Source organism: Hemicordylus capensis, chromosome 13 (genome assembly GCF_027244095.1).
Source record: "Hemicordylus capensis ecotype Gifberg chromosome 13, rHemCap1.1.pri, whole genome shotgun sequence".
Classification (NCBI taxonomy): domain Eukaryota; kingdom Metazoa; phylum Chordata; class Lepidosauria; order Squamata; family Cordylidae; genus Hemicordylus; species Hemicordylus capensis.
This window is the reverse complement of record NC_069669.1, coordinates 7,278,030-7,303,862: the sequence shown is the minus strand read 5'-3', so window position 1 is coordinate 7,303,862 and position 25,833 is coordinate 7,278,030. Positions and strand designations below refer to the sequence as shown.

General features: G+C 48.3%; 1 protein-coding gene across 23 annotated transcripts in view; it reads left to right on the top strand.

The window, feature by feature from the left end:
• The window catches only part of MAPK8IP3 (mitogen-activated protein kinase 8 interacting protein 3), a 76,975-nt gene that overhangs the window by 38,442 nt on the left and 12,700 nt on the right, over window positions 1-25,833 (top strand). For 10 of the 23 annotated variants that reach the window (XM_053275990.1, XM_053275978.1, XM_053275977.1 and 7 more), the window contains 16 exons: window positions 2,927-2,984; window positions 4,788-4,940; window positions 7,055-7,136; window positions 9,459-9,610; window positions 9,745-9,801; window positions 10,517-10,687; window positions 12,595-12,721; window positions 14,209-14,304; window positions 15,767-15,928; window positions 16,973-17,138; window positions 18,338-18,523; window positions 21,064-21,250; window positions 22,046-22,168; window positions 23,155-23,235; window positions 24,345-24,412; window positions 25,302-25,450. In XM_053275990.1, coding sequence (XP_053131965.1) covers window positions 2,927-2,984; window positions 4,788-4,940; window positions 7,055-7,136; window positions 9,459-9,610; window positions 9,745-9,801; window positions 10,517-10,687; window positions 12,595-12,721; window positions 14,209-14,304; window positions 15,767-15,928; window positions 16,973-17,138; window positions 18,338-18,523; window positions 21,064-21,250; window positions 22,046-22,168; window positions 23,155-23,235; window positions 24,345-24,412; window positions 25,302-25,450 — 2,018 coding nt within the window. The remainder of the gene's footprint in view (window positions 1-2,926; window positions 2,985-4,787; window positions 4,941-7,054; window positions 7,137-9,458; window positions 9,611-9,744; window positions 9,802-10,516; window positions 10,688-12,594; window positions 12,722-14,208; window positions 14,305-15,766; window positions 15,929-16,972; window positions 17,139-18,337; window positions 18,524-21,063; window positions 21,251-22,045; window positions 22,169-23,154; window positions 23,236-24,344; window positions 24,413-25,301; window positions 25,451-25,833) is intronic. The other 13 variants (XM_053275992.1, XM_053275984.1, XM_053275982.1 and 10 more) reach the window with 3 other exon arrangements.

The window sequence follows — 25,833 nt, the reverse complement described above, 5'->3', positions numbered from 1 at the left end:
CTACCAATGTAAACTCGATGAACTGCAGAAGGACGTTTCCCTGCCCAATGTGACGTGGAAGGAAAATTTGAATGTAGATAGGAGGCATGGACTCAGAACTCGGGGACCAGCTGTTGTTTAGGAAGGAGAGTGAAAATAACCTGAAATGAGCAAAAACAATTCAAATAAAATTTCCAAACTGCAATGAACGGAAGCCTTCCCCATACTGAATTCTCAAGTTGGTAGTGAAGCCCTTCCTAAATTTCCCCAATATTGAATTCTCAACATTGGTAGGGAAGTTCTTAAATCTTTGCGGAGGTGCTTTGCAATCTTCTAGAAACCCTTCAGCCCCCACAACAGTCTGAAGTTTGCATTGTATGAAATTCAGCCCCCAAACAAAGACCCAGATCTCTTATAGCAGAGGTTCCCAACCTGTGGGACTCCAGCTGTTGATGAACTACAACTTCTATCATCCCCAGCCACAATAAACGAAGCGGGAGGTGATAGGAGTTGTAGTTCAGCAACCTCTGGGGTGGCCACAGATTGGGAACCTTGCTTTAAAGCATATATAGAGGCCAGTCACACAATCATAACTGTGTCCTACCCGGGTTTGGAAGCTGTGTGTGCTCTCAGTTTTCGATTGTGTGGAAGCAAGGTAGAAGGGAAACCTGGGGAGAAGTGATTGTGTGGAAGCAAGGTGGGAGGAAAACCTGGGTAGCTTGCTTCCACACAACAGAAAATTGGGAACACACACAGCTCCCAAACCCAGGTAGGACACAGTTTTTGATGGTGTGAATGACCTCATAGATACTTTATGCATGTATGCAAACATGCACCTTTCCAACTCTGATCTGCAAGTTGGGATACTTCTCTTACCCTTAAGGGAGTTTTTGCACATGACATTAAAGGCAAAATCGTCCAATCCTCTTGCTCCATGTTGTGACATCATTGCATGGTGCACTTTCCCACCTCTGCCTGCAACAGATGATGGGGAAGAGCTGGGACAGGGAAACACAATATGGAGTGGTTCTTACCATCAGAACAATGTTAATTAAGCAGCACATTAGAGATCTCCAAGCAGTGTTCCCTCTAAGGTGTGCTTACGTGCATGCTCACATGTTTTAAATGTCCGCTCAGTTAATTTTAGATCCTGCTCAGGTTGAATCAAGAAGGCCCCATTCTCAAAACATGTGCACTCACGCTGCCTTGATACTGCTACCCAGAACAAACTTTATTCCTCACACAGGTGGAAAAGATTAGAGAGAACACTGTCTTGAAGCCACACATGCTCCCACAGAGCGGGTGCCATGTGATCTCGAGACATTTTTGTCAGTCCCAGATCCGTGCTGCACAACCCTGGCATTTATCCAGGATCGACAAATCCGCTGCAGATCTAAGATGGACAATCCTGGCTGAATGTCGCCTTTTTGCAGCGTGGATCTGGGATCGAGGGCAAAAATCCCGAGTTCACATGATGCGCTCCGCGGGAGAGTGCATGGCTCAGGGATCTCCGATTTGCCACTTAACTAACACTGTTCTTCGGATTGTGAGAACTGGCCCTTAGAGATCATCTTGCAACCCTGGAAATGCGATGGTACAAGCTGCAGGCGAGAGCTCGGCGCAGGGTTGCAGTTTTTGAAGGCACCACACATGATGTGCAATGTGAAAAGCAGGGTATCCTTTGCCACCAAACTGGGCCGAACTGGTTCAGGGGATATATTTGTAAATGGGAATCCAGCCAGGTCCGTTCGCCTTTACCTGGGCCAGGTAAGCAGCTTTCCCCCTCTCTCGCCGCCCCCACCTGATCGCCCTTTACTATGCAGAACACAGTGGGGGACTGTAAGGGGTGACCTCGGGCGGGAGCGGTGAGAGAGGGGAAAAGCTGCTGACCTGGCACGGCTGCCAGTGCCACTGCTCGCTGCCACTTGCCTTCTGGCACATCCCCAAGCATGTGCCCCCCTCCTTTACTAAGTTGCTGGTCATGCATGGAGGCCAGAACTGAGCTGCCTCCAAGCCAGCAACTTGGTGAAGGTGGGGGAGCACGTTGGGAGGGTGAGCGGTGGTGCCAGCTACTGGGCTGGGCTGGGTAAGCAGCTTTCCCCCTCTCTTGCCACCCCCACCTGGCCGCCCCTTATAGTGCAGAAAGGTTTGCCCAAACCAGGCCTGGTTCGGTGCGATCACTTTCCCAGCCTTCGGCATGCAAGTATGCAGACGCTCTCCCCAGAGCGGCCCCATCCCCTAATGGGAATATCTTCCAGTGCTCACCCATGTAGTTTCCCATTCAAATGCAAACCAGGGCAGACCCTGCTTAACAAAGGGTCTGTATTCATGCTTTGCTACCACAACATTCTTCACAGTGACCCAGCCAGGTAGGTTAGATTGAGAGAGAGAGAGAGAGAGTCCAAGGTTGCCCAGTGAGGTTTGTGACTGAAGGAGCTTGAACCCAGATCTCTTAGTCAGAACCCAAGGTGCTCTGTTCATCACACCAGCAATTGGCGGCTTCAGACGTCACAGAAACAGCAGAAGTAGTGGGGACATGCGCCCTACGGCAGCTGATGGCTCTCCTGTACTTAGTTGCTGTCATTACTTGTGAAGCTTCCCTATAAAAATCAGGAATTATCCGAGTGTGAAGAGACTCCGAGATCCAGTGTTTCGATCCTTGAGCAACCTTTAGTGCAGCTGTTTCTTCTGTTCATCCCTGAAGGAAATCTTTACTTGAGTGAGTGAGTTTACTTAGACAGAAGATACCACACAGAGGACAGTTCCCATGATTTTGACAGGCTGAAAGACACTTTGACCCGTGCAGCAAAGAATATAGTCTCCCTAACCAAAAGCTGACTTCTCCTAAACAAACATGGGCTAGCAAAGCATACGAGTCTCTCTTTCCAAAGGATACAGATCAAAACGTGGTGGCTGCTTTGATTATTTTTTTGTTTCCCACCCCCAGGAATGGGAAAAGAAGTGGGGAATCTATTGATGGAGAACAGACAGCTCCTGGAAACGAAGTAAGAAACAAGTGCCTGTTCTGGAAATATTTGCTTGCTTGCTTGTGAGTGTGGTGGGAAGGCTAAGACGCATAGGAACATAGGAAGCGGCCATATACTGAGTCAGACCATTGGTCCATCCAGCTCAGTATTGTCTTCACAGACTGGCAGCGGCTTCTCCAAGGTTGCAGGCAGGAGTCTCTCCCAGCCCTATCTTGGAGATGCTGCCAGGGAGGGAACTTGGAACCTTCTGCATGCAGGCATGCAGATGCTCTTCCCAGAGCGGCCCCATCCCCTAAAGGGAATATCTTCCAGTGCTCACACATGTAGTCTCCCATTCAAATGCAAATCAGGGCAGACCCTGCTTAGCAAAGGGGACAATTCATGCTTGCTACCACAAGAGCAGCTCCCACACCTGGAAAAGATGGAGGGAGTAATGTTCAAGCCACCCCTCCAACTTCAAAAGTGGGTTTTCTCATTGTGTTTTTGAGATTTCTTTAGAACAGGGTTCTCCTTAAATCTCTTAGTCTGAAAACAAACAATGGTTTCTGAGAGCAGTGATCATTGTTTCAAAAACCCATCATTTCCCATGGTGCATACACATTTCTTTTGTCCCCCTGAAATCTCTGGCCGACCCGGTGTTGCAAGGTTTTCAAAACCTGCTCACCAAAGGCCTGGAAGTAAACTCCCGACCAGTGAAGCTGCATATATAAATTGCTTGCTATGAATGCATTGTTCATGTTATGATTGTATCCCCTCTTGAGTGCTTTTTGAAAAGAAATGTAAAACATCAATAAATAACCCCTTGTTTCCAACCATCTTCAGCTCTCTGATGAAACTCTCTGAAGCTCTTCTCACAATCGGTGAGAAGAGCTTCTGTTGGGCTTGCGGGGAGAGCGGGCCTGATGGTTCCCACGATCCCTGGAAAGCAGGCTAAACTCCCTTAGCCCGCTTTCCAGTGATCGTGGGAATAGCCTCTCTGTCTCCAGTGATCTTTGCAGTTTTTTAAGCGTGGGCCACTTTGGCAAAAAATGTGAGAGCCATTTCCCACTGGGCTGACTTCTGCACAGTATTTTCCTCTGTGCTGGGAGAGGTCTTGAGGAGCAACTGAGCCCTCTCTGAAGAGCTCTATGGGGAAAGCACTGGAAAGGACTACACTTCAATTGAAGGGCCTGTCCAAGCTCGGAACGGAACAACCGTGTACTGAGTTGTCACACTCTATACGTTCTGAGTGCATAAACGTTACCGGTTCACCACGCAAATGACTGTCGTGCATGCACAGAGGCCAGGAGAGTGCCATTTGGGAGTCCAAAATGGAGCTTGGAAAGCTCCGATTCAGAACAGGGTCGTTTCATTGGAACAGCCGGCTCGACCAGTCATTCCGATGGAACAATCCGGTCATTTGCATTCCATTCTGAGCTTGGAATGGGACGCAAATGCCCTTTTGTTGTACTCTGCACATCCCTAGTGCACAGTGTTGTGGGTCCACAACAACAGTATTCAGCTTCACCTGAAACTGCACACAGGCCCAATAAGCAGTTGGGGGGCTGCCATTGGCTCCTGGGCCTTCCAATGAGGGACACTGCTATGTACCATCTTCTTCCTCTTATACCTTGAGTTTTTTGCACCGAAAGCCCACTCGAAAGCAATGTGAATGTTCAGCTTTGAAGTTGCTAATTGCAAAGCTTACTCCCCTTGCCACTGTCCAAAACATTCTCCACTCATCCCCCTTTCGTTGCTGAACGTTGCCAGAAACTGCTTTGCAGCAAACACGTTGCTGGTTTCTCTGTTATTGCTTTTTTTCTGTTTCTTCTTGTCTCGAAGAAACGCACTGAACATCGTGAAGAATGATCTGATTGCAAAGGTCGATCAGCTCACCGGGGAGCAGGAAGTGCTGAAAGGCGAACTCGAAGCAGCAAAGCAGGCAAAAGCCAAGATGGAGGCCAGAATCAAGGAACTCGAGGAGGAGCTGAAAAGGTGAGCATGGTACTCCTGCCCAAGATGGTGTGTCACTTGCAAGGGCATCAGTAAGAGTTCTCTGGACCAAAGCAAGCACAGCTCAGGAGCTCTGGGATCGAATGGGATCTCTCGAGTTTTTAACTTTTACCATTTTTGATTTTTAATAGTTAATTGATTTTAGTTTTGTTTTAAGGTAAACCGCCCTGAGCCATTTTTGGAAGGCCGGTATAGAAACCAAGCCAAACCAATCAATCAATAATAACTTAAAAGCAGCTACTCGGGAGCAGAAGATTTCCATTTTGGAAGTCCATATTCTATTTTAGGAGACCATATTATGCCTGGCTGCCGATAAATTTCCGGGCAAAGTGCTGGTTATCTATCTATCTATCTATCTATCTATCTATCTATCTATCTATCTATCTAATTCTCTTAAGCGTACCCGTCGCGAATCCCATGCCTGGCAGCTCTCGTGAGAGCAGCTGCCTGGGAGATGGGGATGAGAGACAATGGTGGCGACTGGAGGAGGTGGCAGTGGGCCGGCCTTGCCCTGGCCTGACCACTGGAGAAGGCGGCGGCGGGCCAACCTGGCCCAGCTGCCTGCCCGCCGGAAGGAGGGGATGGGAGGAGGGCCATAAAGCATGGGGTGTTGGGGAGAGGAAGTGGGCTGGCCAGCCGGCCCATCAGAAAGCATGGGGAGGGGGGCGAGAAGCGGGCGGGGGGCATCGGGCAGCCAGAAAGCCAGGCATGCTGGCATGGTGGTGGTGGGAACAGTGGTGGTGGCTGGGCCAGCCGGAGGCACAGATGCTCTGCGCCCGGCCCAGCTAGTTACCTTTAAAGTCCTAAAGGGCCAGGTAGGCCAGGCTATCTGGGAGAGCGCCTTCTTCAGCATGACCCCTGCCAAGTGGGTAAAGAGGCGCCTTTCAAAGTGGCAACTCTCTTTATATTTAGCAGGAGGAGAGCAACTGGCCCTGTCCGACCCCAGCACGGCATCCCTCCTGTGGCTGGTGGCTCCCATCTATTTCTTTTTCGACTTCTTCTGTGTAAACCACTTTGTGTCCTTTTTTTGTGTGGAAAGGTGGCAAATAAATAAATGAAAATGATCCCCGCCGCACATTAGAGTCATTGAGAGAGTCCGTCTCCAGCTGCTGCCAGGTCACCTGACACAACCCGGGTCCAGACCGCCTCTGTAGTTGCTCCTGGGCTGTGGGATGCCCGCCCTATAGATATCGGAGACTTAAGATATTTTTCCCCTGGCCTCCAGTGGTTTTGAAATGGTTTTAATAGGTAGAGCAGAAGCCAGTGCAGCCATAGACTCCTCCAGCCCCCCAGGAGCCAGGCCAACCCCTGAGCTTCCTGGGTGAGATCCCCTGGGTGTATGCAGGGATATGTGGGGTCATCTCCCCTGCAGATTTCAGCTGGCCTGGCCCTGACCTCTCTCCCCACCCCAGTCTTTCCTGCCACGTGCTTTGGGACAGGGAGGGAAAACCGGACTGGAAGGTTTGGCCTAATCCCAAAAGACAGTATTTTCTAAGAGGATCCTGATCAATTTTCTGAATACGTTTGATAATGTCAAGCTTCATGAATAAGGTAAATAAACTGACAGCATCAATAACGTTACCTCCATCAATGACGTTACCTTTAATGTACAGCAAAATCCTCGCTCGTATAATCATGTTCTTTGCCATTCCTTTGCTCCCCCTCCAAATAATGGTTCTAGAGCTGCTCCTAATGCTGACCAGAGACTCAGGTCATAGGAACACAGGAAGCTGCCTTCTACTGAGTCAGACCTTTGGTCCATCTAGCTCAGTATTGTCCACCCAGACTGGCAGTGTCTTCTCCAAGGTTGCTGGCAGGAATCTCTCTCAGCCCTATCTTGGAGATGCTGCCAGGGAGGGAACTTGGAACCTTCTTCATGCAATCCTGCAGGTGCTCTTTTCAATCCCCTAAGGGGAATATCTTCCAGTGTTCACACATGCAGTCTCCCATTCAAATGCAAACCAGGGCAGACCCTGCTTAGCAAAGGGGACAGTTAATGCTTGCTACCACAAGACCAGCTCTCCTCCCTGGTCCTTCCCCGGAGTCCTGCTATGGAGCCTCCTACATTGTCTGACATTCTTCTGCCTCTTTTCTAGAGTGAAATCAGAAGTGATTGTTGCCCGGCGAGAGCCCAAAGAAGAGGTGGAGGATGTAAGCAGCTATCTCTGTACAGAATTGGTATATTACATTATTAAAATGCCTGGGGAAAGGAGGGGTTTTTGGGGGGGGGTTGGGGGCGGGATGTGCTTCTTGATTGACTTGAATCATGAAAGACATACGTCATTGCCTCCTGGGTGCAAGGTAGCCGACCGTCTTCCATCTCATGGCCATCTTGGGCTGGTCATGTCAGAATGGAAGCCAGCAGGTTGGGTGGGATATGCTTTCTCTGCTGCCGGATGAGGACAGCTCACATGGGTTATCTTTCCTATGTGCTCCAGAAGGCAGGACTAGGCAGATTAGAAGAAGCTTTAAGAGCCTGAGAAGGAGAACCCTCCTCACTTCTAGGCCTGCCTCCCATTCCAGACTCACTTCTTCTAGGCCTGCCTCCCATCCCATCTCCTTTTAGCCAAGCCTTTCTCTTCTTAGACCCTTTTTTCTTCTATATAAAATCTTGGGCCAACCTCAAGTGGACCTCTTTGCCTCCCCAGCCAACACCAAGTGAGGGCAAGCATCCTACCCAAGTTCAGGAGCTGCATGCTCTCCTGTTTTGTGATTGTGTGCTTGTAAAACGCAAGTTAGGAGATGGAGGAAGTGATCATCTCCAAGAGCCTCGGATACAATCACTTCCCCCGCCTCCTACCTTGCTTTTTACTTGCACACGATCACAAGCCCTTCCCAGCCCTACCTGGAAATGTCAGGGATTGAACCTGGGACCGTCTGCACGCAAAGTAGATGCTCCACCACTGAGCTATGGCCCCATCCCCCAGCAGAATATTGCTTTCTGCTCCTGCCCTCACTCTGATTTGGCTTCATGATGATGCCATTGGAGTGAGGGTATGCTTCTGCCCTCACTCTGGCATCTTCTTGATCGGAAGGAACTTTGAATCTGTGCACGCCACTTCCAATAAGTGGGGCAAACACTTTGCCCCTTTTCGTAATCTCTCCCTCAATCCCTACCTCCCCACTTTGCACTGCAGCCTTTGAGTAGGGTGGCGAAGTTGTGGGGGGAACCTTTGGCTCTGCTCTGCTCACAACTAGCCTTCTAGCTACTCCGCAGTGCTGCTCCTGGCTTCCTGGCTTGCAGCCCTTTGGCCTTTAGGAGTAGCTTTTTGGACAGGCAGAACGCGCTGCATTTCGAACCTGTCCTTTTCTCCATGCTACTCAGTGGTCACTGGGATCTCCCCCAGGGAATCATCTAGATGATGAGTGTGACCAGGTAAGCTTGGCTATGCTAGGTAAGAAGAGCCAAGCCCTTCTTCCGTGATGAGTAGGAGCTGCTTCCTCAGTCACCCACCTTTGTATTTTTGGACTTCTTTGTACAGAAAACCAGGCTAGTTTTAATCCCTGTGAGCTGGCAGTTTGCTTCCTGATACTAACACCTTAGCACGCTTGATGTGCCCATACAGGCAGTGTTAACTCAGATCTAGAATTATCTTTTCTTTCTGAGTGTGGGGTGAAGACATATGTAATGTTTTAATGTATGGCAGAGGTGGCTTGCATGCATTTCGATAACACATGTACATTTTTCTGAGTTGAAAACAACAACACCATTTTTTCCGTTTCCAGCATTTATTTTATTGATTGATTGATTGAATTTATATACCACCTAATTTAAAATCTCAAGGCGGTTTACAAAATTATTGGAGGGAAGCTGGATGTTGTGAGCACTTATTGGCTAGTGCCCATGCCATCACCTTGCCACAGTTCCCAGAAGCAATTTTTAAAAACTGTTGCAAATATAATTTTGGCAGTGTGAAGGGTGAATGTGTATGCAAATAAATGCACATGTGCCTTCTGAAGTGTTGCTTTAAAAAAACAAAAAGATGGACAGCCCATCTGAAGCATAAGAGGAGCAAAACTGAACAACTTGCAAGACATGTGCAAAGCAACTTGCACAGCTGGGTTCATTTTAGGGGCAAGGAAGCTGCAATGGCCACAAGAAACGTTACTCCTGTCTTCACTCCTAAATAATTCTCCTTTTTTGTGTTGTGTTGCACTGTTTACAAATTGGGCTCCTATCTGTTTTGTTAAGATTGCCTTTGCATGGGTTTAATATGAGTTGACTAACCCATATTAACACCTCTCTCCTAAAGGCAGGCTAGTTAGACCTGGATGCTAACTAGTGTATCCGGTTAGCTTTTTTGTCAATACTACCTTCTCTAGTTGTGATATTTTTTCCTTCCTACATGAGGCTGTTGCTAGAGTCTTTTCGCTAGAATTAGAAACGTGCAATGTTTAGAGGGAATTAAAAGAGACAAGTGAGAAACTAACCTCTGTGCCTTTAGTCTCCTGGCTTGCGCTGTACTAACCTCAGTCCCCTTCCATTTCCCACTGTTGAAGCCGTCCTCCTCACCCCTGCAGGACAACATCCCCATAGCTCAGCGACGCCGGTTCACCCGTGTGGAGATGGCCCGCGTCTTGATGGAGCGCAACCAGTACAAGGAAAGGTTGATGGAGCTGCAGGAAGCTGTCAGGTGGACGGAGATGATCAGGTGAGGGTAGGGTTTTATGACACAACTCTTTTCCCTTTTCTCTTTTCTTTTCTAAATGTAAAAAAAATCATGTTTCTAATCCCTGTGGTCCTGTGCATTCCCCACAACTCAACCCATGTAATATTTGTCCACAGAGCCTCCCGGGAGCATCCTTCTGTGCAGGAGAAGAAGAAATCAACCATCTGGCAATTGTAAGTCATGCTCTTTTTTGGTTTGCTCTTGCTTGCCCCCCATCCCCCAAAATCTTCATGAACAAAATTCATATCAATTCCAAAAAAATAGGAAGATGAAATCCTGATCCTACCATTGCGAGCTGAGTTCTGATTATTGACCCACTTATCTTGAGCTGGGTCCCACTTTTTGTGTTAGGGGGTTTGGTTCTGGCTCAGATTCAAAGCGAATAAGAAATCATATTGAGTCCTGGCTCACTGAAAAAAAAGACCTCTCCAAACCAATTTTGCGGGCCTCAGGTTTGGGTTGACTCCCTTCTTTAGGAACATAGAAAGCTGCTATATACTGAGTCAGACCCTTGGTCCATCTAGCTCAGTATTGTCTACTCAGACTGGCAGTGGCTTCTCCCAGGTTGCAGGCAGGAGTCTCTCCCAGCCCTATCTGGAGATGCTGCCAGGGAGGGAACTCGGAACCTAGATGCTCTTCCCAGAGCGGCTCCATCCCTTAAGCGCAATATCTTATAGTTCTCACATGTAGTCTCCCATTCAAATGCAAACCAGGGCAGATCCTGCTTAGAAAAGGGGATGAGGATGCTTCCTCTTTTTCTCCCAGCCTTTCCTTCAGCCTAAATCCCCCACCCATCAACCTACCCAGAAGGGCCTCCAACACTTCTTTCCCGACTGGCGGTAACAAATGCTGATCTCAGCCTGCCTTGGCTTCCCTCTTTCTCCCCAGCTTCAGCCGCCTGTTCAGCTCCTCCTCCAGCCCCCCGCCTGCAAAGAGGAGTTACCCGTCGGTGAACATTCACTACAAATCTCCCACGGCTGCTGGGTTCAGCCAGCGGCGTAGCCACACGATGTGCCAGATCTCTGCCGGGAGCCGCACTCTCGAATTCTTCCCAGAAGAGTGAGTTGCTGCCGATATTATGCACAGACCCTGCCATGGCTCTGCCTAGTTGGCTGGCAAAACCCAAAAGTATGGCTTGCACAAATCAAAAGTGGGCAGGGCTGCACGTCTTCCACAGTTTGTATCCAGCATTGTGAGAATCTCAGCTTTTGATATTTTATGGGCAGCTTCTTCTTCTTTTTTTTCAAATTTTAATCGTTACGTAGAAAAACAGAATATGGTTGTCAAAGGAGAAAGGTAGACTTCCATAACATATGCAGTAAGCAAAATATATTTCAGATATATCGCAGAGTCCTCAAGAAGATTCAGCCAAGCAAAATTATTGTTTTCTAGTGGACGAGGGGGAAGTGGTGATGGCCACTAGCTTGGATGGCTTTAAAAGGGCTTGGACAAATTTGCGGAGGATGGGTATATCAGTGGCTACTAGTCTGGTGGCTATAGGCCACTTCCAGCTTCACAGGCAAGATGCCTCTCAATTCCACTTGCAAGGGAGCAACAAAAAGAGAGAGGGCATGCCCTCAGCTCTTGCCTGTGGGCTTCTCAGAAGCATCTGGTGGGCCACTGTGTGAAACAGGATGCTGGACTGGATGGGCCTCCTTGGGCCTGATCCAGCAGTGCTGTTCTTATGTTCCGAGGCCCGTCACTGACTGGGCAAAGCCATTTTGCATAGATCACTCATATGAATGTTCAAGAAATTAAATATATGTAATGTAATAGCCTTTTTTAATTAATGTGCTTGCAAGGGAAGTAAATAGGCAGTTTGAAATGTGTAGGATTTGAACTTCAAACATTTTTCATTTTATTGAATAATGGCCATACATGGTAAATCTGAATCATAGTAAATTTGAATCTGAGAAAGATCTCCTGCTTCTCTTGGGCATGATGTCATATTTGAATTAGTGATCTGATTATTGAGTGTTAAAAATCTGTTGACAACAATAGCAGTTAAAATATGATTATTATATTCAGATTTTTTAAAAAACAAAAACAATTATTTAAGCTTTTCACCCAGCATATTCCAGTGTAAAAAGTAGTGCATTCAGATAATTTAAGTAGCAGGATTGTGTATGCAAAATTTGGTATCTGTAGATAATCACAAAGTATGACTTCATTTTGCACAAACACATCCGCAAACGAACAAACTCTTCAAAATATTTAGGAAACTACAGGAAATTGATGTATTGTGTATATTATTTTGCACAAACACATCCTCAAACAAACAAACTCTTCAAAATATTTAGGAAACTACAGGAAATTGATGTATTGTGTATATTATTGCTGGAGACCAAGTGAAAAATGGAGGCCAGATGACAAAAAATCCTCTCAAGTTTCTTGATAAATCTAGTTTCGCTTACCCCATACTCTTTGGAGCCACTCATGTTCTGAAGGAGTTAATTGCATCTCCCAATGTCTACCAAAGACTAACCGTGTTGCTGCGAAGAGATTCAACGCTACTGTATATATCTGAATCCAAGACTAGATTTTTCCCCAAGTTCTTGATTGCTAGAAATCAGAGCATTGTCTTAAATTCAGAGTCCTCTCCCTTTTGGGTAAATACAGGTATAACCTGTATTTAACCTCTTATTTTTATTTTAAAAGAGAGTTTTCTTAAGTTCAGAGTCAGGGTAAAAAAATCCACTCTTTGTGTCGGTTTTTTTGGTTCGACACCAACTCGATGGCACACTTCACCTTTTATCTTTTGGGGCAAATTCGAACTTGCAGTAGTGCCTCACAGTAAACCTGTGGTAAAGCCTGCTGTCTGAAAATGTTCCTGTTATATTTATTATTTGACCAGGCTTTTGATTGGCCTTTTATTTCCTTCCGCTGCTCTGGGACATCTTCCTTGACCCTCTGCTTCTTGTTTCTAAGCATAGATTGGGAAGTAACACTGTTGCCTCTCTTCTCAGTGACTGTACGTCAACCGCCCGTCGTGAGCAGAAGCGGGAGCAGTACCGCCAGGTCCGGGAGCACGTGAGGAATGACGATGGTCGGTTACAGGCTTGTGGGTGGAGCTTGCCTGCCAAATACAAGCAGGTAGGATCTGTTGACTGAACAGCGGGAGGGGGACACTCAGGTGGCCGTCTTGGAGAGACCACCCTGTATGAGAAACGAACAGACACTGAGATCTTCCCTTCCTTCCGTTCTGTACCTTTTGATCAGGAAAGTGCTTTCTGTTTGATAAGGAATTGTTTCTTGTTGGTATGGTCTGTGGGGCGAAAGTTGCAGTGGTGGCATTTTCTAGTGTGTTCTAAATGGGCAGCTTGATTGTGGGGAGGCCCTGCTTAGCAAAGGGGACAATTCATGCTCGCTATCACAAGACCACCTCTCCTCCCCCACTTGGAGAATACAGGTGGACCTCATTAATTGTGGACCTGACATCCGCAGTTCCGTGTATCGGCAGTCAGGGAATTGACACCTGACCTCGGTATGCATGGTACAAAAAAGGATTAATTTTCACAGTTTTGGGGTGGTCAGAAATGACCCCCGAGGTCGTTTCCAGCCACCTGCAATGACCTGCCTTGGCCGATTGCCCAGAAGCTGCAAAAACCACTCTTTTCAGAGGGGAAGGGAGAGCTGACAGACAGGAATGGAGAGTAGTCACAAACGTTGCCAGAAGTCAACACCGGGAATTCCACAGGGATCAGGAGTGAACACGAATCGGGGTCAGACAGCAACAAACAGGTCCAGAGTTCTAGGTCAAGGTTGCTCACGGTAGGGCTGGTCGCCACAGACTTTTTTCCAGCACAGATCCAGCTTTTCAGGCTGCTCTAAATAGGCAGTGTGCTGAGAACCCCACCCATCACTGCAGCTGGGCCTTGTCAGGGAGATGCAGCCCGGCCAGAGCTGGGACACCTCTTCCTTCTGGCCAGCCTCTCCAACCTACGGCTTTCCTCCCTCTGAACCTGTACTCTAGCCAAACGTTGCTGTTGGGGATCTGGGGTAGGTACCTCGACTTCAGTGGCCTCAGACGCTTCATCAGGAGGAGGGAGGGAAGGAGGCAGAGCGGCCTGCAGGCCTGTCAGCTCTGGCTCTGCTGTCGACCAGAGTTTCAGCCTGCTCCCCCTGCTCTGGGTGTTCATCTGAGGAAACCTCCTCCACGACCCCCATGGGAGTCATCACACCACCACTGTGTCAAACAGAGCCATTTTGTGGCTCTTTTCTGTAAAAAAGAAAAAAAGACACCCCCCCCCCGTTTTTTGTTGAAAAATCAGCAAAATTCAGCATTTGTGGGGGCATTGCTGGTGACCCATAGAGCATGACACAACACTCTCTCCCTCTGATTTCTGCCATTTTCCACTGTTTTGTGCCATTTTTTCACCCTGTAGGAACCTAACCCCCCAATTGCCATAGACTTAATGCCTCATTATCTGCGGCTTTGTTACTGTGGAAATCTTCGGGAACGGAACCCCTGCAGATAACGAGGTCCGCCTGTGCTTGTACCTGTTTTTCTTCCACTTGGCAGGTTGAAATGGCATCCCAGTTGTGTGCTGACTGTGTCCTGCTTTTTCTGTCTCCAATAGCTGAGTCCCAATGGTGGCCAGGAAGACAATCGGATGAAGAATGTCCCAGTACCTGTATACTGCCGTCCTCTAGTGGAGAAGGACCCAACCATGAAGGTAAACCTCTGGGATGTGCACACAATTTTTTTTATTTTAGCAGAGATTTCTACCTTCCCGAACACAGCATCACCTATTTGGGACCCTTTTTAGCAGAAGTGGATACACAATTTTTTTACAATGGTAAGGTTTTTCAGAATTATTACCTTGAATTCTTACTTGAGGAGTGTCAAGTTCATGTGTATTTTATTCCCATCCTGAGGCTCAATTGTTCGTTTGTTTATATTCCACCCCTCCAGTACAATACTGCACGGGGTGGCTCACAACAATAAAAGCAATATAAAATTTAACACAATGAAACAGATGAAGCACATTGTAGAATAAAAACAATTAAAACAAACCCAATTAAAATAAAAAGCCCACCAGGCTGTAGTAAAACATTAAAAAGCCTCTCTGAGCAAGTAGGTTTTGAGATCTTCAAAACAAAACAGGGAGGCATGGCAAAGCTCTTCTGGGAGGGCATTCCAGAGCTGAGGGGCCACAACCGAAAAGGCCTTGTCTCTTGTCCCCGCCAACCAAATCTCAGTCAATGGTGGGGCCGCTGGCAGCGCTTGTGTGTTTAAAGACCTTTTTTCTTAAATGCATGGTCTGTGGTTATTCTTCTTGTCCCCTGCTCATATTGAAGGACCAATATCAGCATTGACTTCAGTTGATTTGGGGGCCCTGGCTTTTAACTGTGCTGTTCCACACTATTCCACACTCTGTGCATTATTGTTCTTTATCATGGAATCCCTGGGGCTGACAGGAATGTGAATCTTCTCTCAGAACATACGTGTTGAGATGACCCTTTTGGGTTTGTGCTGCATTTTTACTCTTGCGGACATTTAATGATTGCCAACCAGGACTCTAAAAGTATTTGGAGGTTTGTGATGTTCTGGTCAGCGTCAGGTACTGTGCCACTAGAGGTGATTTCCCCCCCCACCCAGCGCATAATTAATCTCTGGAATTCTCTGCCCCGGGATGTGATGATTGCCACCAGTTTCAATGACCTCAAGCAGAGCTTAGACAAATTGATGGAGGACGGGTCTGTCAATGGCTACTAGGCTACCATGGGGTTCAAAGGCAGGAGGTCTCCAAATACCAGTTGCAGGGGACCAACAGCTGGTGTGGGGGCTTGCCTTCATCTTTTGCCTGTCGGCTTCCAAGAGGCATTTATTTATTTTATTCTATTATTTATTACATTTATATCCCACTCTTCCTCCGAGGAGCTCAGATATTGATATTGTTGATATGTGTGTATCAATAAATACATGCTTATTTTTACCCTCACAACACCCCTGTGAGGTAGGTTAGGCTGAGATATACATGACTGGCCCAGAGCCACCCAATGAGTTTCATGGTTGAATGGGGTTCCGAACTCGGGTCTTTCCGGTCCTGGTCCAGCACTCTGGACTAGATAGGCCTTGAGCTTGATCCAGCAGGGCTGCTCTTGTGTTCTTAGATCTCTTCTTTGCATTTGTAGCTGTGGTGCGCAGCTGGCGTCAACTTGACGGGTTGGAAGCCTGTGGAACCGGATACTGGAAATGGACAGAAGCCAGATCCAGGATGCGACCCACTAACTTGTGACCGAGAAGTGGAAGGAGAGAGCAGCAAGAGTAACCACACCTCTCCAGAAAAGAAAAAGGTTGGCAAGGAAAGCTGTCTATATCTGTCTTTTCCTTTTCTTGCTGATATGTTTAGGGTGTGTCTACCAGAATTGTTTTTCATGGGAAAGATGCAATATCTGATTTGTTCATATATTTCATAAATGTATATCCTACCCTTCAACATAGGTAGCTGCCTTCTACTGAGTCAGACCCTTGGTCCATCTAGCACAGTATTGTCAGCACTGACTGGCAGCAGCTCTCCGAGGTTTTAGGCAGGAATCTTTCTCAGCTGTACTTGGAGTTGCTGGCAGGGGTTGAACCTGGGACCTTCTGCATGCAACGCAGATGCTCTTCCACTGAGCTGAGGTCCTGCCCCAAGCTAAGTAAGGTAAAGGTAAAGTTGTGCCGTCGAGTGAGTGTCGACTCCTGGCAACCACAGAGCCATGTGGTTTTCTTTGGTAGGAGGGGGTTTACCATTGCCATCTCCTGCACAGAGTGAGATGATGCCTTTCAGCATCTTCCTATATCGCTGCTGCCAGATATAGGTATCTGGGAAACATACCAGCAGGGATTCGAACCAACAACCTCTTGGTCCCTAGGCAATTTAAAGGTAAAGTGTGCCGTCGAGTCGGTTTCGACTCCTGGTGCCCACAGAACCCTGTGGTTTTCTTTGGTAGAATGCAGGAGGGGTTTACCATTGCCATTTCCCACGCAGTATAAGATGATACCTTTCAGCATCTTCCTGTATCGCTGCTACCGAAGGTAGGTTTGAAACACCTACTGATATAGGTGTTTCATACCAGCAAGGATTCGAACCAGCAACCTTCTGCTTGTTAGTCAAGCATTTCCCCACTGCACCACTTAAGGTGCTAGGCAAGTTACTTATCCCCATATTAACTTATCCCCATATTACATCTGGGGAGCTGAAACTGAGAGGAGATTGACCACCTAATGAATTCATGGGCAGAGTTGAGATTCAGACCAGGAAGTCCTGATTTGCAGCTCAGTCTGTTAGCCCCTGTGCTACACCACCCCCTGCCTGATTACTCCCTGCTTCCCTTCTGCCTTCCACTCTTCTACAGGCCAAAGAGCTGCATGAAATGGATGCCACATCCAGTAGAGTGTGGATACTCACAAGCACCTTGTCAACGAGCAAAGTGGTGATCATTGATGCCAACCAACCGGGCACGGTGGTGGATCAGTTCACCGTCTGCAATGCCCACGTCCTTTGCATCTCCAGCATCCCAGGTGAGTGGAAACGTCCTGGCAGACCTCGCCTGCTCAATGATGCATTAGCAGTCCAGAGCTTCTAGAAGCCAGATGATTCGCTACGGCTGTGTGTGCTTCCAGCTGTTGGACGTGTGTGAGCAAACAGCTAGGCCGAAGGAGCGTGGGAGCGATTGTGTGGGAGAGAGGAAATGGGTGGAACGACTTCTACCTGGGTGCAGGTACAGCAGCTGGGTCGGATGGCACTGTCCTCTCCAGCTCCTCTCTCACACATGATCACTCTTGGCTCCTCCTACCTCCTTGCTTGTGGATGGGAGGAGATCTGGTCTTGTGGTAGTGAGTGTGCATTGTCCCCTTTGCTAAGCAGGGTCCACCCTGGTTTGCATTTGAATGGGAGACTACATGTGAGCATTGTAAGATATTCCCCTTAGGGGATGGGGCTGCAACAACAACAAATATTTATATACTGCTTTTCAACAGAAATTTCCAAAGTGGTTTACACAGAGAAATAATGAATAAGATGGATCCCTATCCCCAAAGGGCTCACAAAAATAAACATAATATAGACACCAGCAACAGTCACTGGAGGTACTGTGCTGGGGGTGGATAGGGCCAATCACTCTCCTCCCTGCTAGATAAAGAGAATCACCACGTTAAAAAGGTGCCTCTTTGCCAAGTTAGCAGGGGTTAGTGCTCTATCCAGAGTTAGCTGCTTTGGGAAGAGCATCTGTCTGCTTGCATGCAGAAGGTTCCAAGTTCCCTCCTTGGCATTTCCAAGATAAGGCTGAGGGAGAGACTCCTGCCTGCAACCTTGGAGAAGCTGCTGCCAGTCTGTGTAGACAATACTGAGCTAGATGGACCAAGGGTCTGACTCGGTATATGGCAGATTCCTTTGTTTGCTCACACATGACCGAAAATCAGGAGTGTGCACAACTCCTGAAGCTGTGTAGGATGCTTGTCCTACCCCATTAACAGTTGTGTGCACCGCCTTCTTATACATTTTCATCCCGCACTTCCTTCAAGAAGCTCAGTGGTGTGCATGGCTACCTCTTTTTATCTTTGCAACAATCCTGTAGTATAGGTTAGGCGGAGAGAGTGAGTGGCCCTAAATCACCCAGTCGGCTTTGGGGCCAAACCAGGATTTGAACCCAGATCTCTCTAATCGAAGTCCAACACTAGGATATTATACACACACCGAAGAATCTTTCCTCTCCTTGCAGCGGCTTGTGACAGCGACTACCCCCCGGGAGAGATATTTCTGGAAGGGGACCTGAATCCAGAAGAATCATCAGGGACGGATGGTGTCTTGGCAGGCATCACGCTGGTGGGCTGTGCAACCCGTTGCAATGTGCCCAGCAGTAATTGTTCCTCCCGCGGAGACACCCCAGTGCTGGATAAAGGACAGAGTAAGTCCCCGGTCACCACGAGCAAGAGGCCTTTTCTGTTTTTTCCTTTAATAATCCATTTCACAAAGTTTTATTTGTTTTATGTTTTTATTTCTAGCCCGCCCTATACCCAAAGGTCTCAGAGTGGGTAACAATAAAACCAATATAAAACATAATTAAAATTCAGCATCATAAAATCAAAAATACGGTAAAGAATACAGTTCCCCTGTTGTGTCAGAGGCTAGATAACAGGTGAGCTCATAACTGCTTGGAAGAACCATGCAAGAATGTTCATCAATGGCTCCTCATCAGCTTGGTGGAAGGGTTCCAGTGAAGCACCACAGGGCTCTTCAACATTTTAACCAGTGACGTAGATGAAGGGGTAAACTGGAAACAGCAAGGTAGAAGGAATCGTAATCAGATTTGCAAATGTCGCAAAACTGGACGGGATAGCTTAATTTCAAAATAAGATTCAAAAATGGCCTTGACAGAATGGAAAACTGGTATGAGTGGAGGGTAAATTTCAGCAGAACATTTGGAGAACCTTCTTAATTGTTTAGTAGATTGGTTCACACAGTTCTGATTATGGGAGGAGAGCTGGTCCTGTGGTAGCAAGCATGAATGGTCCCCTTTGCTAAGCAGGGTCCACCCTGGTTTGTGTTTGAATGGGAGACTACATATGAGCACTGTAAGATATTCCTCTTAGGGGAAAGGGATGTGCAAACATGTTGGTTGTCGAACGTGTTCAGTTCGACGAAATGACCCAGGCCACAGAGGCCCCTTGAGCAGGCTGCCACACCGGGGGGAACGGGACGGTTTGGGATGGATGGGGGGCTGGTGGGGGGAGGGGGAACCTCTGCAGGACACCCCCCCCCGCTGCCTTGGAGAACCTCCCCCCCTGGGGGGGAGTTTAAAAATAAAATAATAATAAAATGTCGCAACCTCCCCCCACAGACCAAATGGAACCAGGAGAGGTTTGAGGGGGTTCCGGAGTGAACTGGCCTGGTCCATTTCGGGTCCGGTTCAGACTCGAACCAGCCAGTCCCGTGCACACCCCTATTAGGGGATGGGGCCAATCTGGGAAGAGCACCTGTGTGCTTACGTGCAGAAGGTTCCAAGTTCCCTCCCTGGCAGCATCTCCAAGACAGGGCCAGGAGAGACTCCTGCCTGTAACCTTGGAAAGCCGCTGCCAGTCAGTGTAGACAATACTGAGCTGGATGGACCGGTGGTCTGATTCAGTATAAGGCAGCTTCCTGTGTTCCTCATTAGGACAGGAGAACTGTCTTACCCAAGTCTGGGAGCTTTTCGTCTTGCCTTGTAAAAGAGCTGGGTACAGCTGCTGGGTAGGACAGAGCCCTCCAGCTCAGCTGCTGCTTAGCAGAAGATCACTTCTTCAGACAACAGGAGCACACACAGCTCCCAAATTTGAGTAGGATACTTCTCCTGTCCTGTTAATGATAGTGAGAACTGTTTTAGTGGGGTTATCCCCCTTTTTATTTAACTTCAACTAAAAAGATAGCCTAAATGGATGATATAATAAAAAATAAGTAAAGGGGGGGGGCAAAAGAAACAAGTTCCAATAAGAACTGATCTGCCTACTGTCCTTTCACTGTCCCTACAACTGGACTAAATTTGGTCCCAATCAGATAGGCAGTTCACAAGCTAGCCCACTTGCGCCTCAAACGTTTGCATGTCCGCCATCTTGGATTGGGTTGGATGATATCATTACAAACTACACCATTGAGGTGTCCTTATGTGTCACTCACTACAGCTGTACCAAATCTGGTTCAAATTGGTTAGGCAGTTCACAAGTTAGCATACTTGTGCCTCCAAAGTTTACGCATCTGCCATCTTGTTGGGGTGGATGACATCATCACAAACTACACCGTTGAGGCGTACCTTATGTGTTCCTACAACTGTACCTGATTTGGTTCATATTGGTTCAGGCATTGCAAAACTGATCAGGGGGACAGACACACGGGTGGACATACCCACGGAATGCTGGGTGATCTCATAAGCTTACTGGAAAGTAGGCTAAAAATGGTAATGGTAAGAGTGGTCCAACAATGTAACCATTTACCTTGGAGGTGGGTGGGCTCCTTTGCTGAAGGTCTTCAACAAGAGTTGGCCAGCTGTGTGGAAGAGGATGTTCCAGCTCTCCTGCATTGAGCACGGGGTTTGGCTGGATACTCTATAGAAGGACTTCTCAACATTGGGTCCCCAGGTGTTATTGGACTTCCATAATCCCCAACCAAAGGCCATTGGGCCTGGAGATTATGGGAGTTGAAGTCCAATAACATCTGGGGACCCAACAATGAAAACCAAAGCTCTACAGAACCTCTTCCAAACTGTTACTCTGTTTTGATCTCCGATGCATCTGGATGCAGTTTCCAGCTTTTTGTCCGCCTGACCACCGCTTTCGCTGCTTCAGTTGCATGGTTGCCGGTTCTGCTTATTGGTGCCATTTTGGAGGAGAAGCTGGTTAACTCGAATCATTCTGACCATAAAGGGCATCCCATCTCTTGCTTCTTCCTTGTCCTTCATGTTGCTTCCCGCTTTAGGTGAGGTGCCTGCAGTAAGCAACGGAAAGATCAATCAGTCCCAGTCCACTGAAGAAGCAACAGAAGCGACGGAGGTGCCAGAGAATGGTGTGAATGAAATGGAGCCGGCTCAGGTCCGGCCTGGCCCTCTTACAGAACACGTCTTTACAGATCCAACCCCCGCTCAGGCACCTGTAAGACAGAACAGGTAGGGGAATGCTGCTTAGAGCCTGCTTGGCCGTTGTTTCAGAATTTGTACAATGCACCTCTTCCAAAGAGTCCACCCATTCTGTAGAGCTCAACAGAAGGAAGATTCTTGGCCCCCTCCAACTGGAAAGTTTACTGAGCAAAGAGGCACCTTTTAAAGTGGTGATTTTGGGCCACCCGCAATCCATGGATACGTGGATTTAACCCTCCCTCCCCCCCGTTTTTTTCTTGTGTATTTTTTTTCTTGTGCCAATTACCCGACCTCAGATATGTGAAACCGCGGATGCCAGATCTACAAGTAACGAGTGTCCTGAATGTTTGCATGCACAAGGCACCAAGTTCCCTCCCTGGCATCTCCAAGATAGGGCTGAGAGAGACTCCTGCCTGCAACCTTGGAGAAGCCGCTGCCAGTCTGTGTAGACAACACTGAGCTAGATGGACCGATGGTCTGACTCGATATATGGCAGCTGCCTATGTTCCTTGTGTGCTTCATGTGGGTTTGGTGTGCTACTGATTGGGGTTTGGGGGAAATTCCTGATTCTTCACAGTTGCTGTATGGGAACGCGCACACCCTGGGGATTTCTAGATTCCCGCAAAACTTGCATTAGATCAGTTGTGAGAACCAGCCCATAGTTTGTGCTTGAGAGTGTATGAACAATTATTGAACCGATGTGGGGGGAAATGCACAGATTTCGGCAAAATGCCTGTGCATCTTCTGGGAACACATTCTTGGGTATGGATGTCTTCTGGCCATAGCGTCTTTTGACCATAGAAGGACCTTCTTTTGTCTTAACAGTGAGAACGGGCAGGCAAAGACAGAGTCCAGTGCAACGCTGCAGGACCAAGAGACCAATGGTAATGCAGCTGGGGTGACCACAAGTGCAGCCCCAACCATGTGGCTGGGAGCACAGAATGGCTGGTAAGGCTTTCTGGGCTGCTGTGGGGGTTTGGGGGTCTGCCCCACCTATGCATGGGTCTCAAGGTTCAAGGGAAGGAGGGTTGAAAACATTGTGACATAAGAGATCACTGGAGTGGCAGAAGCAGTCATTGCCAGGGACCCTCAAATTTAGGCTCAGCCTACTAAAGGTAAAGTGTGCCGTCGAGTCGGTGTCGACTCCTGGCACCCACAGAGCCCTGTGGTTGTCTTTGGTAGAATACAGGAAGGGTTTACCATGGCCTCCTTCCGCACAGTCTGAGATGATGATGCCTTTCAGCATCTTCCTATATCGTTGCTGCCCAATATAGGAGTTTCCCATAGTCTGGGAAACATACCAGTCAGGATTCGAACCAGCAACCCTAACCCTCCATCCCCACCTGCCTGCCCACCCTGCCGGTCGTGTGAATGACCCCCTTATCTGTTCTGGTATCTATCCTGATGTTCCTCCAGATGTTGCTGAACTATCACTCCCAGCATCCCCATCCACAATACGTTGTAACTGGGGATGATGGGAGTGGTAGTTCAGCAACATCTGGAGGAACCCTGGTTGGGAACTGGGGATGTGCGCGAATCGGTTCGGCGTTCCTTTTACGAAGTGCCGAACCGGTTTGGCAGTCCGGCGTTTGAGCTGGTTCAGAGGTGGGGGGCCTTTAAGGGGCAAGGAGGGTTCCCTTACTGTCCCCGCCGCTTTCCCCCCACTGGTGCTGTGTCCCAAATCGCTGGTGCAGGGCTGCAGCGTACCTCTCTGCAACTGCATCATACCGGAAGTTGGCCAATATGTGTGTGCCCTCCTGCGGAGACGCCCCCTCCCTCCTCTTGGGAGTGCACCAACCTGTTCGTGCACATCCCTATTGGGAGCCACTGCTGTAGGCCTTGGTACTCTCTGTATGAGCTGGGGGTGATGGGAGTTGTAGTTAAACAAAATAACCTAAACTACTTTCTCCTCTTAATCTTCTCCCCTTAACCAGGTTGTATGTGCACTCGGCAGTCTCAAACTGGAAGAAATGTTTACACTCGATAAAGCTGAAGGATTCGGTGCTGAGCTTGGTGTAAGTAGATATGTTGTTGGTATGGGTTTAAAGCAGAATCAGCTACTTAGGGGTGAGATCTCCTTTGTCTGATTTGCTGAGCAGTTCACGTCGGGTCATGTGTAATTTGTACTACAGAACGAAAAATTTGTGCTGGGTTTAAGCATGGGCAGAGTGATTGCTGAAATCACGGTAAATTCTGCTTCGAAACAAGCTGACAGGTTCTGACTCCAGATCCAGGACTGCCGGGAAATGTAGGGCTGACAAAAGGAAGTACTTTTTCACACAGCGCATGATTAATTGATGGAATTCTCTGCCATGGGATGTGGCTATGGCCACTAGTTTGGATGGCTTTATAAGCGGTTTGGACAAATTCATGAAGGACAGGCCTCTCTCTCTCTCCTTTCTTTTTTTGCAATTTAAAGGAGCAGGTGCGCAGCTTGGGAGTACTCCTGGACCGAGGCCTCACCCTGGTATCTCAGGTGGAGGCCATGGCCAGGAGTGCTTTCTATCAGCTTTGGCTGATTCGACAGCTGTGCCCATTCCTTGAAGAGGATGACCTCAAAACAGTGGTGCATCAGCTGGTAACCTCCCGGCTTGATTATTGCAATGCACTCTACATGGGGCTGCCTTTGTACATAGTCCGGAAACTTCAGTTAGTTCGGAATGCGGCAGCCAGATTGGTCTCTGGGGCAACCCGGAGAGACCATATTATGCCTGTCTTGAAACAATTACACTGGCTGCCGATATGTTTCCGGGCAAAATACAAAGTGCTGGTTATTACCTCAACGCAAGGCAGCTTGCTGTCTACCTAACATTAACCTAGGGCAGGGTTTCTTACCCTTGGGTCCCCAGATGTTGTTGGACTACAACTCCCAGAATCCTCAGCTGCAATGGCTTTTGCTTGGGGATTATGGGAGTTGTAGTCCAACAACATCTGGGGGCCCAAGGTTAAGAAACCCTGACCCAGGGCATTCTTCATGCAAAGAGGGTGCTCTGACTTTGCAGCCCTTCCTCTGATGGTGGCTGGACTGAGGAATAACACCCCTCACCCCCTTGGCCATCTTCCCTCTCAAGGATAACACACACCCTTCAGCCGCCTACAGGTTTTTCCCCCCCATGTGTTGCAGGCATGTGAAGGGCCGTGTTCTCGTGGCCCTGGCTGATGGGACTCTGGCTATATTCCACCGTGGAGAAGGTATGGATCAATATTCTAAATAACCACTAACTGAGCAAAGAGGCACTTTTTTAACGTGGTGATTCTCTTTATTGAGCATGGGGGAGAGTAACTGGCCCTATCCATCCCCAGCACAGCATCACTCCAGTGGGCAGGGGGCCACTTCATTCATTCACCGGAAGTAAGCGGAAGTACCCGGCACGTGTGCGCACTTCTCATGTCCCTATGTTGCCGGGTACTTCTGCTTACTTCTGGTCCGAGGAGCGGACAGGGCGGCAGGGAGGGATGCTACCGCCCCGCCGGACCGGTTTGCAGTGGAGTGCCGGCGGGGGGAAAGCGGTGGGAGGGCTTAGTGCACCCTCCCCCACTGCCTTCTAACTTCCCCTCGACTTTGCCCTTGTGGACTGGGTGTTGTTGAATCTATTGAGCATGTTATCCTACATTGTGCACTTTACAAGGATGATCGTTTAAATCTTATTGCTCCTCTGCTTGAGAGGTTTCCAGGACATTCCGATGAATTTTATTTAGTCTTTTTATTAGCAAATGTTAATTCTAAGTACACAATTGTAGGGGCCAGGTTTTGTCATGTTTTATGTAAATTGCAATTGGCTCTTGTGTAATGTAATGTTTTTGGTCAATGACTGAAACAAGTTGATGGATTGATTCCCCTGCCCGGTTCTGTGCACATCCCTAGTTGTAGTATCGTAATACCTAGAGTGCCAAGGTTGCCTCTCCCTGTCATGAGACTTGGTTTCCAGACCCCTCACCATCTCGGCCGCCTTCGTCTGAACCTGTTCCCGCAGTGGGGATACCAGTGACCTCTTCTAAGGAGGTCTCCCCTAGCTTTGGATCCAGGCAGAGGCTGGTCCTGATGCTCGCTCTCCTCCTCCCTCTGTGTGCTGCTGTCTAGATGGCCAGTGGGACCTCAGCAACTATCACCTCATGGATCTGGGCCACATGCATCATTCTATCCGCTGCATGGCTGTGGTCTACGACAGAGTGTGGTGTGGGTACAAGAACAAAATCCACGTCATCCAGCCCAAGACGATGCAGATAGAGGTAGTGTGTATGTGTGTGTGAAGGAGGTGGTCATCTGGTGTCTGCCTTGTGCATGAGTCAGCCTGGTCCGGGGAGCCAGGCGCCCTCCTTATCAGCAGTCCTCATTGCCGTGTCTGTCTTTATTGGGTTGATTAAAACTAAGTTCATAAATGGCTTCAGAGGTGCACCTAGATCATTTTGGAGCCTGGACCTAAAGGCCTTTGGAGCCCCCCTGCCCCCCGCAAGTTAAGCATCACCCCCCTATACACACACACACACACACACACACACACACACACACCCCGTGACACACGCAGTATTTTTAACATATGAGTTCCGAGCATGACCTCTGCTTTAGAGATAGAGGGGGGAAAGAAATATATGGGATGGGGATATGTTAAATT